This window comes from Agelaius tricolor, unplaced genomic scaffold (assembly GCF_023055355.1).
Source record: "Agelaius tricolor isolate 1412-34295 unplaced genomic scaffold, bAgeTri1.0.p SCAF_5, whole genome shotgun sequence".
Taxonomy (NCBI): domain Eukaryota; kingdom Metazoa; phylum Chordata; class Aves; order Passeriformes; family Icteridae; genus Agelaius; species Agelaius tricolor.
Window position 1 is genome coordinate 41084263 of NW_027269265.1, and position 16119 is coordinate 41100381.

Consider the following 16119-nt stretch of genomic DNA (forward strand, 5'->3'; position numbering starts at 1 on the left):
TCTACTTTCTATTGCCTCTCCATTTGTAGCTCTTTTCTGGACTTTCTGCCAAGAGGCCAATGAGTGCATTTTATTTATAGGAATATAAAAAAGAAGAATAGAAACAAAACCAGGCATTTCACCAGCCAAGGGCAGTGCATACTGTCTGATCTGAGGTCAGACTGGAAACCAACTCCAAACAAAATGATTTAAAGAACTCAGTCTACATGACTATGGTCCTAAGAGCCTCAGTTATGAAGATGAATCGATGCACATGTTTATATACCCTTAGCTAGGGCTAAGTTAGGGCTGACCCTAGATTCTATCTCCCAAAAACACCTCTTTGAGACAGCTGGCCCCCAAATAGTTATATCTGACCATCATTTAAGAAAAGGGAAACCTCACATAACTTAATCTAGAATCTGTTTTTGGAAAGTGTGAAGAAGAATAAAAAATTACACCACAGGACCTTATAAGAGAGTTAAGAGCATATTCATTAGAAATTAATTAAATATAAAATACAATCATGCTGCAGAACAGAGAGCAGCACACAAACAAGACACCCCCCCCCTTCCCTACCCTCACCCCAATCCAAGGAAACACAGCTATATAGTACAAATCAGAGATCTCAAACAGAGGGGAGAGGAGGGGGCCTACAAAGTAATTTTCTTGCTATACAGAAAATATATTATTTGCTGGAAGTCACTACTGAGTTGTTAGGAGCCCAGGGTCAGTAAGTGTTCAGGAAAGCCCCTGCAGGCACACTGACCCCTACTGCTTCCCCACCAGTTTGCTGAACACATCATAGATCTCTGGCTTTTCCTGGGCAAACTGCTCGGCTGTGTTTTTCTGCAGCCAGTCAGATGAACGCATCTGTTGCTGCAGGAGGCCAATGAGGTCACCAAGGCTGGAGCTACTGGCACAGAGAGGGTCCTGGTGGCGGGATACAAAAATGACTTCATCTGTGCTATCTGCTTTGCCATCCTGATCTGATTGACAAGGCTGCTCCTTCTCCTCAGCCAGTATCTCCTGCTCACGCTCTTCCAAAACCTTGCGTATCCGTTGCATGCCTGCAGTGGTACAAGAAGGAGAAACACTGGTGGGTTAATTTAAGCCACAAGTGTCTCCAAATCCATCAGATCCAGGAAAGGATAATGGAGTAAGTGAGAAAAAAACAGAGAAGACAAGAGATAATAATAGCCTAAGTTTAGGATTGAGAAGAGATGGGAATAATGGTGCAGAAATTGTGGTGGGAGGAAAAAGAACATTACTCACCTAACTGCAGCCGGTGGGTCTTGTCAGAAAAGATGATGCGGAACCATCCAGGTTCACTGCACTCAAAGGCTTTTCCGCAGGACAGGAGGACCTTATTATCCAGAAAACGCTTCCAGAGCAGCAACTCCTCCTCAAATGTGCCTGTCTTAAGGTACTAGGAGAGTCATCAGAAGGGCCAGAGGTTAGTACCATATAGACTACATCACTGAGATCCTCATGAATTTGTGATTCCCATAAAGTCTGCAAAGGCCAAGGGAGACACCTTTTACCTCTGAAGTACAGCAGTTGTGATACAAAGGAAGAAATGGGGAGGGAAGTGGCTTGAGAGTAGTAAGATTCCTGCAAGGAGGGAAGTTCACAGATTGACAAAAGGAAAAGAACAGACTGAAACATCTGGTAGTCCTTCCCTCTCCTCATCAGACGACAGATTTGTTGAAATAAAATGCTTGTCACAATATTAAGTCTTCCTCTAGATGCAGTTGCACTACATGCCTGCCCTCACCCCAGGAGAAGCCTCACTTCCCAAAACTACCAACCTTTCGGAAATCAATCCAGACAAAGAAGCCTGCATTGCGGTTGAGAAAAGGAACCCCAAGTGTCTTCAGCTCATCTGTCACATACGTATGGGCAGCTTTTAGGCGGGCATGGTTGGCCCTCAGGTACACCTGGTTGATCCAGTCTGACCAGAAGAAGAAGATAAAGAATCACAAACTGAGGAAGTATTCAGATCTGTTGAAGCTTTGAAAACGCCCAGCTGTCTTTTTCTGCTTCACACTTTACCTCCTTCTTTTGTTTTCTGTTTCCTCAAATAACAAAAGGACAGCCAAGAAGTATTTTGCAGTTTCATGTCTGTGCAGAAGAGTATCTCCCTGACCTTCCTGAGGAAGTTTCCCTACATTTATAGTTCTTAGTCATCATGGACTGTTAGCATTCCACCCTGGGCAGAGTTTGAAGCCCATTTCCATTTCCCTTGTCCTACAAGCCTGTATTCTTTGTTTCTGCTCATCTGGTTCTGGGTAACTCTGGCAATTTCTGTATAAATAGCTACCATGCTTCCTCCAAGCTGCTCCTCTAACTCTGCTGATCAGAAGCTCTGCATAAATGTGCTTTTCTGCAGAGCCGTCAGCCTTGTGTTGCATGGGCAGTTTCAGGGTAATGGAAGACTGTCAATTAAGGTGTACAAAGAGGAGACCACTCGGGAAAGTAAGAGAAGGGGAGATCTTCCAGGTACTAAGACACACAGAATGGCAGAAGATTGTACATGGAGCTACTGACTCACCTCTGTCTCTAAGCAGCTGTGCAACCTTGTGCTGGACAGGTCCACAAACCCCATGGAAATAACACAAAGAAGCCACTGCATTAACAACATCTTGGTTCTCTGTATATAAAGTACCAAAACGAATCCCAGAAACAGCAAAATCCTGCAGAAGGCACAGAGGGACTACTTTATTACACTGAACAACTGGGATCCTATTACTACTAACTTGATCTTTCCAGCATGAGGAACCTGAGGAGCCCAGACCAAAACCTAGCGCCACAAAGGCACAGCATGATAACAAGCAGCACTCACCTTGGTTATGCCCCACATCACGTGAGTCCGCTGTGGATCAGGCAATCTGTATGTAGAAGGATGCAGATGGGCAGTTAGTGTCATAGGTGCTGAAGCTTTTGGATCACCAGTGCAGCATTGCAGAAACAGAGAGGCAGCATTACACAATGACACACAGTGCACCACCAAACAGCAGTCAAGCAGGGAAAATTCAAATGCAACCTAACTTTAGAAACTAGGAACCCCTTGGAAGTAGCTTTAGACAAGTTTTTAAATACCTCAAAGACACAGATGCTTACAAGTGCTACATTTTACATGCAGATTTCCTGAAGCTCGTACATTTAATGCTAGAAATCAGGCTTCTGCCAATGTATTTTGTCAAGAATCAAAAGTGATGTTCTTGTACATCTAAGCCCAGCAAGACTGAGCTAACACTTAACCAAGTATATTTTATTTCCTTGCAACTGAGCACAAAAAGATAGCTAGCAGCACTGGTGAAGACTAAAAATTAAAAAAAAACCCAAACAACTCAACAACACACTATATTTTAAAAAATATTTTAAAAGTTCTTCTCATTAAAACAATACCTAATAAAATCCATTATCCAGTCTGTAATACTACTGTGATCTGGGACTACTCTATGGAAAATTAGAAAGTAAACAACAATAGAAAGTCTTTACAAGCATCAACAGAAACATGGAAAAAAGACATTTAGGTAGGAAGAAGAGCATCACCTTAAACAAAAGAAAAATCTGCTTTCTGTTTTGGGAACTGTCATAACCAAATATTGATGCACACATTGAGAAGTATACCACAATAAAAAGCTAGCTACCATTTTTTACTTGCTAGATTGTACTTGACAAAATGCATTTGCCATTCAGAAATTACTAAAAAAGGGCATAAATCAATGAATGTAAGTTGGATTGAGAATTTACTAGCTCATGACTTAACTTCCAGTCACAAGTTCTCAGCAAGGCATCATGTTGAACTGTCACTGGAAGATGGCCAGGGAAGTAGGAGCTGCTTTTACCTGTCCATGCCTAGGACACTGTGAAACGTGGCTGATTCATCAAAAACTGACAGCATGTAGATCTCATCTACTATCACATGCAATTCATGTCTGCAAAAGGACAAAATGGAGATTACAAAAGAAGGCTGCTTCTGGTTTAACAGAGATAAATTCAGGCCTCCAAATACTTGCTTTATCCAAAGAAGAGGGGATGCCAAATTTTGCAGAAATAAAGCAACTTTTCTCAACTTGGATCTATTTTGTGTACATTGAAATGATTTGAGGTATATCCACTTGTCACACACTGTAACCATGTAACAAGGCAAAGATCCTATCATTGCTAATGTGAAAATTAATTCCTAGAAGTACTACCCATCTACTCAGCATCTCATAGAATCTGAATCTCAAACAGTATTATGATCCATGATGAAACCATATTCATACACTTCTTTGTCTTTACGGGTTCTGAGAAACTGGGAGGAAAAGAACTCAGCTTTCTACCAGGGAAGCCCAGTGCCATAGTGTTTCCTCGGATCACTGAAAAATAAAACTTGCATTCCTTGATACAAGCTGCTTTGCCAGCCCAGATGACTGCAGGGTCCATGATCCCAGCACTCCCCTCCCCTTTCTTAAGTCCACCAATGTGTATGAAGAACAGACTATTCACCTGACTTAAAAGATATTCACAGACAAATTCAGGGACAGCAAGTAGTCCACCAGAGTGTGAAAGCTGTATCTGACTCAGGATATCTAGGCTTTCCAAAGTGACATACCTTTTAGCAAATTCCAGGTAATCCCGTAGCTCCGACAAGGAGTAGATGTCCCCAAGGGGATTTTGGGGATTCAAAAGAATTAAGGCCCTTACAGTGACACCCTGCAGAATACAAATATCGTAGTATTAAGAGAGTGCCTAGCATGGGATGAATTTTCAGTTCCTCTACTTGAGTAGTCCCTCACTTGAGTGTGACACAGGATTCCCCTGAAGCTTCCACTATGACTTTTTACCTCAAAGTTAAATTTGTACGAGAAAATTTTCAGCCACAAATTAACAATTTTTTTGTTTACAATTAATTCAGTTGCAAAGTGAAATGAGCAAAGTATTATAGAATTAATCTATGATTTTGAAAAGAGGGAATTGCCACTACCAAGTAATTGGTTGCCATCTGGTCAACCAATTAATGAGAGAGATGGTCTCACATGCTCTCAGTATGGAAGTACTTTTTCTGAGCTGCATTAGTAATTGGGAAACAATAAATTACTGAAGACTGCCCATGAAAGTGGCAAGAAAGATGAGAATTTGAGTTAGGTGGATGCAAAGTGTACTCATTTAAAGCATACTTGGCTGGACATGTCAGAGCTGGTAACAATTCAAAGATGCAGCTTAACATATATGGGATTTAGGACAATGCCAAACTTACAGACTAACTCTTCAGAAAAGTGATATTCACTTGCATTTTATCCTCTAGAGTTCTCTCCTGAAAAAACTTTCAGCATTCTTAGTGTATTCATCTGCCCTGCTGTGTAGAGCAAACAGTTTTCAGGTAACTCAGCTGGCCTTTCTGAGGGGGAAATCCTGGGTAGTCCCAAATTTTAGTGCATGCCCAAGTACATTATTTTTGGTTATATGAATGGGTTCCAGTGCTTTGTAAATTGTCTGGCTTATCCTTTTGTGCTGTGACCAAAACTGGACAGACATAACACTGAGGGATTCCCCCTAGAAGTGCCGCTGAGTTCACAAGCCATCACCTCAAATGATCTACAAGGACAACCAGAAAGCCAGGTGCTAGGTTTTGAAAATGCTTTGATCTTTAGGCCACATCTGGGATGTGATATCTCCAATATATTGTAAACTTAGCTGGTAATGTGAAGCTCAGCTAAACTCACCTCTGCCTGGGCATCCTGCAAGGCTTTTTCCAGTTTTTCCACTGTAAGCTGAAAAGGCCGAGTACTTGTTCCAGTAATCTGAAAGACATAAAAAGATTAAAAAGGCAAAGTTGTTTCAATAGAGACTGCCTTGAGCCACTGACAAATGTTCCCTGAAAGAAAATAAACCCCCAACAATAATGACCTAGCAACCATCTTCTTATCCTCTTATACTACAGAGAGAATAAATAAATCAATAAGTAAAATCAAAGAAAAGTCCATGACAGGCTGGCCAAAACCAGAATTTTCTTGCTACTCTCGAATAACTAAAGCAATGCAAGATCTCCATCTGCTCTTGCACCATGGGACCGCCTTCCGTAGGACACGTAGGATAACTTCTCTCTCCAAGGTTCAAAATGGTAATTTTTTTCCCTTCAAGGACTTTTACTGGGAGTAAGATACAAGAAAAGTACAAAACTGGAATTCAGATTCATGGTCTCAAGTGACTTTCTTGTAAGCCAGGCATCCATTTTCCCAGCAATAAACTGTGTAAATGTCCACTGGCTCTAGTGTACCCTTGTTCTGAAAACTGCTTGCAGACATTCCCAAAGCTCAGCTTTCCAGTTTAACTACAGAGATTGTTATTCCCTTCTCCCAGATCTTACCTTACTGTCTAAATAGACATACACCAGCTTGACATTACCATAGAGGAAGATACTCTGGGTAATACCACCATAACAGGGAGTAGCAATCAGAATAGCTTCTGGAACCAAGAAAACAAAGTTAGTTACCAACAGGTCACAGTCTTCTCTCCTAATGTGCTTTAGCTAAATATGAAAGCATTTTTACAGCTGTGTCCCTTGGAAAAACTGCAATTCTACTGCCTCTTTCTTCACTTTATTTTTACATTAATTCTTTAATCTTCTGCAAGTGCCCAGGTAACCATGAGTATAGCCCATGTCTAGTCTGGCAAACTAAAAAAGGGTACCACAAAAACAGTGAAGGCAGACAGGGCAGGCATCAAGTGTGAGTGCATGACATCTGCAGACCACAGAATTGAAGAATTTCACAGCACTACTTTGCAGGAAACAAGAACTGTGCAGCAGGCCAATGCTAATTCCACTACTTCACTTCTGTCTAACAGTATTTAAACAAATTAACATTATTTTCCAGCAGAAAAAAACAAAACAAAACAAAACAAAACAAAACAAAACTATGTTCCAACCATCCACTTACCCCCTGGATCACAAAGGACTGTAGCTAATGCAGAAAATAAAGAGCCACAACCATTTAAAACAATCACCTAGAGAAGAAAGAGAAATGCTAGTGATAAATCCATACATAGGAAGTCAACACCATAAAGCAGTATCACTGACAATATCAATGAAATATTCTCCCTAATTCTCCTTTAGGATTTTCCTGCTGAAATTCCACTTCTACCAGAATAACTTTAATCCTGTTCTTTCACAGATACTTTGTTCTAGTGCCATTTTTCATTCTAATAAGTAATTTAGAAAAAGAATAGGCTTAAAGTAGGGAAAAAGCTGGGGAGCAGTTCTGAGATCCTAGTAAATCAAAATACTTTTCAACAGTTAATATGTGTTATCATTTCTTCATGGTAACAGCAGCTCTGACCTCCTGCCAAACTTGTGCAAAAGTGGGAACTGCTGTCTCGTACAGAAGCAGGTTTGACTCCCTCTTCTACAGGACAAATGCTTACAGGTACCATGAGTTTTATTCCAAGTATCAGGAAGAATCTGGTGCCTTGAAGAGGCAGTGATCAGCAATCTGATCAGTGGTAACCTCAGTTCACAGGAAGCATGGGGTTCTGTTGAATTGCAGCCAGGAAAGCAATGCCTGCACCAGCTCCTGCTGCCTTCAGCACTCAGCAGAGACAGGAGCTCCTGACCTCCACAGGCCCCTTTGTCCAGGCTGTATCTCTCACAAGTCAGCAAGTCCTGCAGAGATTCAGGTCCTGATGTCTTTCTAGCAACACTGCCACAAATTTTACAGGCTAAAACTAACTCTTGGTTCAATTACAAATCTCTGTCTTGAGGTGTAACAGAGGAATGCAATGACATGGAACTCAACTGAAACAGTGGGCACTCTTTGCCAAGGCTGAGGGATAGAGGCAGAGTAGGTCCCTGAGCTAAATAGGGAGATCAAAATGTAAAGCCCCATTGAGAGTACCAGCAGGAGGAGTTGGCACACAGAAGTGAAACATGAGGCAAATATACAGTAGGCCAGTAGGTGAAAGTGTGCATCAAAAGCGACTGAAATGCAGAATCAATCTCATTTACATGATAACAGCTTGCATTCTTACCAAATCATTTGCTTAAAAAAACAGAATTTGAAACTCTGCCCCAACAATTGGCAATACATTAGAATAGACACCAATGGGCACTGGGTTACCTACATTCTCTGCTTTGAGAGGTGCAGGGGCCTTGCAGTAATAGGTCAAAAATCGAGCCACTTCTTCCCGTAAACTGAAAAACACACGAAAGCAAATACTGATTCAAATATTCTCCAAGAGGCTGGGCTTCCAAACCAGGTTCACGTCTTAGGAAAGTCAAGTCAGGGACAGTACAGTCTGGTGAAAATAGCTAGAAAACAGGATAGCTCTGGCCCATGGAACAGACATGATTTTTACACCCCACAGAGGTGCTAGAGATAATGTCTATAATCGTGCATATATATCTGATGAGCTTTAATCTGGCACAGAAAAGGAGGATTAACAACCCCAAGTGTTCACTATGTTTCAAAGAATTGTTTAGAGTTGCCCAATTTGTTAATGTATACAAGTGCTTTTAAAACTCTGCTTCAGAAAATTTGCATCTTCTCTCACATAAAAGGATTTTTAACTGGATGAGCTGGAAGGCCAGCTAATGTAAAGTTTAGTAAGAAAAAGATGATTTAAGTGACCTAGAAACATTTTAACTAGAGAATGTAGCAGAAGAGGTTTGTATTCATCCATTCTGTTTATTAAACAAGTAGTCAAAAAGAGAAGTGTTACAGAAAAGACTTACAACAGATGTCCTTTCCAGTCAGGATACTGAAGCAGTGAAGGGTCCATGAGATTCATATCAGCCTGTGTCAGCTGGGAAAAATGCAAAGAATCATTAAAAGCCCAGTTACTGATAAGGAAAATATGGAGATAGACAGGATCCTTGCACAGGCACACATCTGCACAGACACTTGTGCAATTTCAACAGTTGTAAAACTGGATTGGGAAAGCTACTGACCATCAAAATTAACGCAGCCTAGAGAAACAAGGACCAGCAAACTGATCTGTGATACCTTCAGGTTGTATGAACTACAGGTTTCTGCTAAGTTACTGCAGCCAAAACTTCTCTGCACAGAAATCTACAAAAAGGATGCAGAACAAGCAACATAAAATGCCCATAACCAAGGCGTCTGCAAAAGACTTTCTCAGCAAATGAAGCAAAACCAAGAGTGTTTTGCCCAAGCTTTGAGGACAACAGCTTTTGGCTGGAAAAATAAGTGCCAGTTGTGAAAGCTCAGGTCCAGACTGTCAGAAAGAGTTAGAAATGAATTTGAATTGGAGTCAGATATGCATTTTCCTTAATTAACTTTCAATCTATTAATTTTTTTAATGAATTACAGCTTTCATTTATGTCTCAGTTCAAAGTTATGGCAGATTCTTCAGATTTATTTTTCTGATCAGTTTGGTAAATGTTGAAGTGTAACAGGAGCTTTCAAAAGACATGAGAAGATGGAACTTATCTTCCTAATAATTATTCCCCAGGACAGGCACTTTGTTCCTTATAAGAAGTTCATTGTGATCTCAAAGACAGATTGACCTGAACTGTGGAGGTCCTTTTTCATATTTATAATTAGATAAAGTGTGCACACTGCTTTTACCTAAATATTTTCAAGGTTTTAAGTATCAGGGTTTCACATAATCCAGTTCTGTGAAGTTGTAAGGGAAAGCACAGCATTGATACAGGCTGAGGGAACATTTTAGATAAACAAAAGGCAATAAACAAGTATTGTATACAATGCCCCTTCCAAACATTTAATGGCTACCAAATCTATGAGTTAATACTAAGAAAGTAAAGGTGGAGGTGACACAAGTAGGTGATAGTGCAAAGGAGGAGGGAAATTCCACATGCAGTGTGAAAGTTTCACACTTGATAACAAAACCATAACATTTTCTATAGGTGTTTTAATAACTGGTGCAAGCTTTGGAGTTTAAAGACAATGTCCTTATCCCATGCAGAATTACAACCTGATAGTATAGGATAAAAGTTCCTTCATTCTGCTGTAGATGTTCTTGGAGTCTGTGTAGCTCCAAGAACTGTGCCTCCTTACATCTCTCTCCTAAACTTATCTAGAGAATGAAACAGCAAACATACCAGCAGACTTGGCCAAAAATTACTCTGAATTAATAAGAGGAGAACCCCTAAAAGAAATGTGTTAAGTGTTCTCTAATTTAAGGGTCAGAAGTTGAAAACAGAAACTGGATACATTATTCAGTGGCAGCAGTAAGTATTTTTAATCCCAAATAGCAAAAAAAATATTTGCCTACATTCCCAGCTGATGCTGCACCAGCTTCAGTGAATCCATACTGTTACTCAAGGCTGCAAGGACAGAGAAGCTGACAACATCTTTGTTCTGCTTGTTGCCACAAGCATGAACACTGTACCTGACAAAGTCTCAACTCACTTTCATAGAAGGGCAGCTGCTACTGTCTCCCTCTGCACTACTTACTGCAGACATGGTGTCAGTTTAAAGGAGAAGGGACAGTGAAGGAAGGAAGGCACCACCTACACAGCCTAGAAGACACCATTCCTTGCAGGCAGCAGCTCTGCCTTACCTGTTCTTTTAGCTGGAAGGAGGAGTGGTGGGGTAGCATCCCCCAAGCCAGTGGAGTAGCAGGCAGAAATAAAACAGGGAACACTTTGAGGGTGGGAAGTGGTGGAATGGGAGAAACCATGAAGTTCAAACTGCCGAGACTGTCCAACTGTCCAACCCTGAGGCACCTTCCCTCCCTGCACACAACCACAGGTAGGAAAAGGTGCTACCTGCCCACCTCAAAGGCTGCTTGCCACGGGCAGTGATTTTAATGGAAATCTAGAAGCATTCCTCTACAGCATAGTTCTCTTGCTTCCTTTCCACTTTTTCTACTTTTTCAGTTCTGCTATGTGTTGCACTTCTCTGCCTGGTGCAAAGCCAGCAAGTAGCAGCTGGCCCACTCTGATTTTGAGAGATTTCACTGCTGCCACACTTGCACATTTCAGGTGAGTTCAGAACCAGGTGTCCAATTGTGTGACTTTATAACGGACAGGTGTAAAGATATTCAAAATTAAACAGATTTCAAAAGTAATTTCAAAATATATGTATTAAATAATCTACTGTGAGCAAGGGAAAATAAAATTCATCTTATTTTCATCTAGTTTTCTGAAATAAGTACATCCCCAGAGAGAAACTCGTCACGAAGAGGAAGAGAAAAACACCCGTGCTCCTATCCTCCTGGAAAAATAAAATAAATAAATGTACAAGTAGTTGTATTCAAAAGTGACTTCCAACAAATTTAAAATCCACAATGAAAAACTTCACCAGAGAAACCTGAGTAACAGCAGTAACCCTAGGAAAGTGCAAGCTTTGAAGAGGGACTGCACAGCAAATTCAGTGTTTTATTTTGGAATAGAACTTACCCGCTTGGACATCAGGTCAAAGCAGAGCTTGTTCTCACTGGTGCCAAAGTTTATTATACCCTAGAAAAAGAAACAGAATTGTTTATAGACACATAAAACATGTGAGTACATCACCTTAGCTATCACTTCACTAAATTGCCTCCAAAAAGCTTACCAAGGAAAAGTCAAAATACAGTTCACATAAACTTCACCATATAAAACTCAAGACGTGCATCTACATGTGTACATTTCCATATATATCCCAAACACTTGGCTTCTTAGTCAATAAAAATAAACTGTCAGTAAATAAACATGTACTAATAGTTTATACTTCTTTACAGAACATGTTTAACTTAATCTTGAATGCACTCACTATTATACGTAACTAAAAAAAGAAATCCTAAAACAACTCTGAAAAAAACAAAGTTAACACTTCAACAGCAGTTTTAAACAAAGTTTTGGATATGTTTCTTTATCTTAAAAGCATTTGTTTACCATTAATTACTATTCCACTCTACTGATTTGCTCAAAAACCATATAAACATGTAGTCATGATAAGTAGTTAAAATCCTGAATTTTTCCCTCTGGAGAGATGACTCTACAGTTCCAGGTTTATGATTTGGCCATATATAATATGACATTAGATCCTGAAGAGTTCAAATCTACTAGTACATTCTCATTATTAGAAGAATTTGGGTAAATAAAATTTTAATATGTGAAAGAAAATTGAAACAACTATACACTTCTGATGTTATTAAAGTATAAGTCTAATTTTAGGTATTTGTTTAAAAAAACCTACCTCCTACATAGACAACAGTTTGTAGAAGCAGAACCCTGTACCTCATAATACACCTTGTAACAAAAACTTCCCTGTGTATTTCTAGTTTAACAATCCAATTTTCATCCCTGCAACACAGCGCAACTAAAGTCAGGGCTAGTAATAGAATGTTTTTAAAGTTTCAAGTAGTTAGTTCAGTATGTGAATGAAGGATCTAAATAAAAGTAATCCACATATAAATTATTTACATTTACTATATTTGTTACTCAGTAATAGTTTGCCATGAACTATTAACACAGCCTTTGTGCCACAAGAGGGCTATGACGAGCTACTTAAAACCAAGCAGCTGAGTGTAAATGGGCAGAAAAAGTGCTGAGTGTTATTAACAGTAATTAAAAAAAAGGCTACTACTTAGTAGTTCTACTTCCTGCACCCATCACCTGCAATAATCAGATATAATCAGATAATCAGAGACGGTCCTCAGTGGGCAATAGAGGCCATGAGGTGGAAGGACGAACATGAGCTCTGTTCCTGCAGATTGCTTACATCTTTCAAGGTCTGCTACTGCTATTACTACCCTGATTAAAAAATCAGTGTGCAAACCTGAGCTGAACACAGCATTCATCCTTGGTATCTAAATGTTTCACAAAGCTACTTTTAATTTCTTTTCCTCAAACAAGCAGTTTTATGTATTGTATTACTGAGATCAAAAAAAAAAAACCCCACACTTTTAGCACATCTGCCAGCAAACTTCTAAGAAACTTTTTTTTCCTAACAAGGGAGCCAGGAAAACACTTTGAGGCTCTTACTCACGTTGGGGTTCTTGTCTTCATCATACTTGTCAGCATGATAGGCTTTGTACCCTTCCTCAGTGGAGCCCTGAAAAGCGCTGGCAAAGTTGCCACGAGCAGAGAGGTAGGGGCTTCTCTGGAAGCCGCTGGGGTTACATAAGCTGTGCACGTCAACCCTCCTCTTGGCAAGCGGCCGAAGCCTCATCTCCTGCAGGTTGCTCCCTCTTCCTCGCATCCCCTCAATTTCGGACAGCGCCTGGCTGAAGTCCAAACCCTGAGGCATGGCAACAGAGGAGGAGGAGCCACTATGGCTCTGCTTTAGGATGCTGAGCATTTGAGCAAAGACATTGAACATGCGAAACTCATGTTCCCTCTCCAGTTCAAAGCGGCGCTGCTCCAGTTGCATCCGGCGCTCCTCCACGTCCAGATCTCGCTGGAAGCGGCGTTCTTCCATCTGCAGAAAGCGCTCCTCCATGGCCCGCTGGGACGTCAGAGTCTTCAGCAGCAGATCGTCCAGTGGGTCCCTCATGCGCTGCCCTTTCCGCTTCTTTCTCAGCCGATGCAAGGCAGAGAAGCCAGGCCGGGGAACAACGTTCTGGATCCGTGATGAGTTTGCCATGTTTGGCTCACTGAAACCTGTGAATACACAAAAGCAACAAAGAAGAAGTGCAGCAAGCAAAGTGGCGTGGGCATGCCTTGCTTCCTTCTCCTGCCTGTCGCAAGAACAACCTTTTATCTACCACAGAGTTTACAGAAAAAACAAAGTAAAACCTGTCAAGTACATCCTGAGGTTTGCAAACAGGTTTTAAGTTTGTTTTTAACATCACACACTGGGCACACCATGATGCTGCCAGCCCCAGCCCCTTATATGGTCTCTGCATTAACCTGAATAATCATCAGTTCCCTCCACTAGGCTAACTATGCAAGCACCACAGCCAAGAGGACATACCATTTCTTCCTGACCTCAGACATTAACTTCACATTTGTTATCACCTCTTCTTCTCCAACAATTCATGGTCTTCTATCAGCCTGTCCTAGACTGGTTTGAAATCCCCAGGATTCCCAGACTATACCCTTCCTGGTAGCTAAGCAATGCCAACTGCACTTTCAGTGCAGGAATCTCATCTCCTGCAAACAAACACTGTTTCTGCCAGTGACTTTCACAAACATCTTCTGTGCAAGTCCCACCAAATAGCTTAGAAGTCAGGCAATGATTATTCCCAAGTATTCTTCACTGTTGAGTGGGCTAAAATATAAGATCTGGAACATATTTTAAAACAAAGCAAGGACAGTTTACAGTGCAACCATGGCAGAAGAGGGTGTCATGATACAATTCAGCATGAGGACAGCAGACAGCTCTGGTTATGTGATACCAAATAAGCATGCAAATGGGTTTTTTACTGTCAGCATTATATGCAGAAATCTAACTAGCCCAACTTATGGAGCTCTTTGGATTTCATATACAGTATTTCACCTAGCTCAGTAATTCTAGATTATATTTACCTGCAGTGAGATACCTGCATTTTGGGAATGGCCAAAACACCATGAATTCAGATATCAGCTATCTACTTTAAACCTTTCTGGGATGTGGAAACAAGGATCCAAATGTCATTGAGAAAACCAGGTGTCTATCTCTGCACCAGAAATAATCTTCTCTTTCTGGGAAAATGGGGAGGAACCTTATGCTGGAATGTAAAAGGCTATCCCTACCTGAAGGTGAAACACTGGTTTCAATGGGAATCTCCACCCTGGAGATGGGAGAGTCGTTTTGGGCCCTCTCCAAGAAGGCTCTCTCCATCTCCTGTTCTTCAGGGGAGCCCTGCTGGTAAGGCATGGCTTGTGGGGGCTCTGGGGTCAAGCTGTGGTCATCAGAGTTCACCTCCTCACATTTGATTTCCATCAGCTCAGGGTGCTGGGAGTGTCCGAAGGGCAGGGCGGAGGAGGTGAACTGGTGGTGGTAGCTCTCCACCATGCTGCCCTGCAGCACCTGCTGAGCCATCATGCTGCCGCTCAGGGAGCCATAGGCCAGGGCCGGCCGGCTGGTCAGCACCCGGTCCATCACCTCGTAGAACTTCCACGTCCTCCCGCCCCGCGGGGCCTTGCTATTGTCCTTGATCCGCCGGTACTCCAGCTTCATCTTCTTGATCTTCTCCCGGCACTGGTCTCCCGTCCGGTGGATGCCCTTCTCCCGCAGCACCTCGGCGATGCGGTTGAAGACGTGCTGGTTGCGCAAGCAGCTCTCCAGCTCTATCTGCACCGACTCGTCGGCCCAGAGCTGCAGCAGCTCCACCACCTCGGGGTCCGACCAGTTACTGCCGCGCTCGTACTTCTTCCCACGAAAATCCATCGCTCCCGGGGCCGCGCCCGCCGCTCGCCCCGGGCTGCGCACCTGCCCCTGGCCCGCCGGGAGGGGCTTTCGCACCTCGGCCCTCGAGGGCGCCCGGGCGGCCCGGCCTCCCCCAGCCCCTACCGGGCTGCAGGGCCTCGGGCACGGCTCGGCACGGCTCGGCTCGGCACGGCACGGCTCAACCCATCCGCTGGAGCCAGGCGGAGCGAGCTAGCGGGGAGCCGGGCCGGCATGTTCACATCCGGGGTGACGCACATGCGTGCAGCCTTATTCCGGGATAACTTTATCCCGTGCCAGGCGCTTGTCGCGCTCCCGGGGCCGGGCCGGGCTCCGAGCGCCGCCGTGGGGTCCGTCCCACCCTGCCTCTTTTCCTGCCGTCCGTCCCTCCGCACGCCCCGGCCCGGGAGGAGGCAGCACCGGCCGTGCCGTGCCGCATCACCCGTGCCGGGCCGTGCCGAGCCACGGCCGCGCCGCAGCCGCGCCCCCCCTCACGGCGCTCGGCACCGCGGCCCCGCCCCGCTCCGCCCGGCGCTGCCAGGCACGGCCCGGCACGGCTTCGCCCGCAACACCCCCGGCTCCGGCCCCGGCGGGGCGGAGACCTCGGGAGCGGTGCCGCCGAATGCCGCCGGTGGAGCGGCCGGCCCCGCTCCCACCGCGCCCCCGGGCCCGGGTCACTGGCGGCGCCTTTGCCGGGGGCAGGCCTGGCCTGGCGAGAGCTGCGGGGGTCGGCGGCAGCCCCTGACAGCGGCTGTCCCCGCTGCCCCCGTGTCCCTCGGGGACAGCAGCGCTCGGGGACACGCACGGGGGCACTGCCCAGCCCTCCTGGACACCAGCGGAGGATCGGTGCCTCCAGCCTGGCCGTCCCGAGCGA

At 43.6% G+C, this 16119-nt stretch overlaps 1 protein-coding gene across 1 annotated transcript; it reads right to left on the reverse strand.

Annotated features, from left to right (window-relative positions):
- Positions 1–449: 449 nt before the first annotated feature.
- On the reverse strand, positions 450–15754 carry LOC139590225 (1-aminocyclopropane-1-carboxylate synthase-like protein 1). The gene is made up of 15 exons (XM_071427579.1): positions 14612–15754; positions 12924–13537; positions 11354–11413; positions 8702–8772; positions 8092–8161; positions 6912–6978; positions 6341–6438; positions 5697–5774; positions 4586–4686; positions 3834–3923; positions 2825–2870; positions 2534–2675; positions 1791–1933; positions 1255–1408; positions 450–1049 (listed from the first exon to the last, which is right to left on the reverse strand). The coding sequence occupies exons 1-15, from the start codon at positions 15246–15248 to the stop codon at positions 751–753; spliced, it is 2670 nt and encodes an 889-aa protein (XP_071283680.1). The 5' UTR covers positions 15249–15754; the 3' UTR covers positions 450–750.
- Positions 15755–16119: the final 365 nt, after the last annotated feature.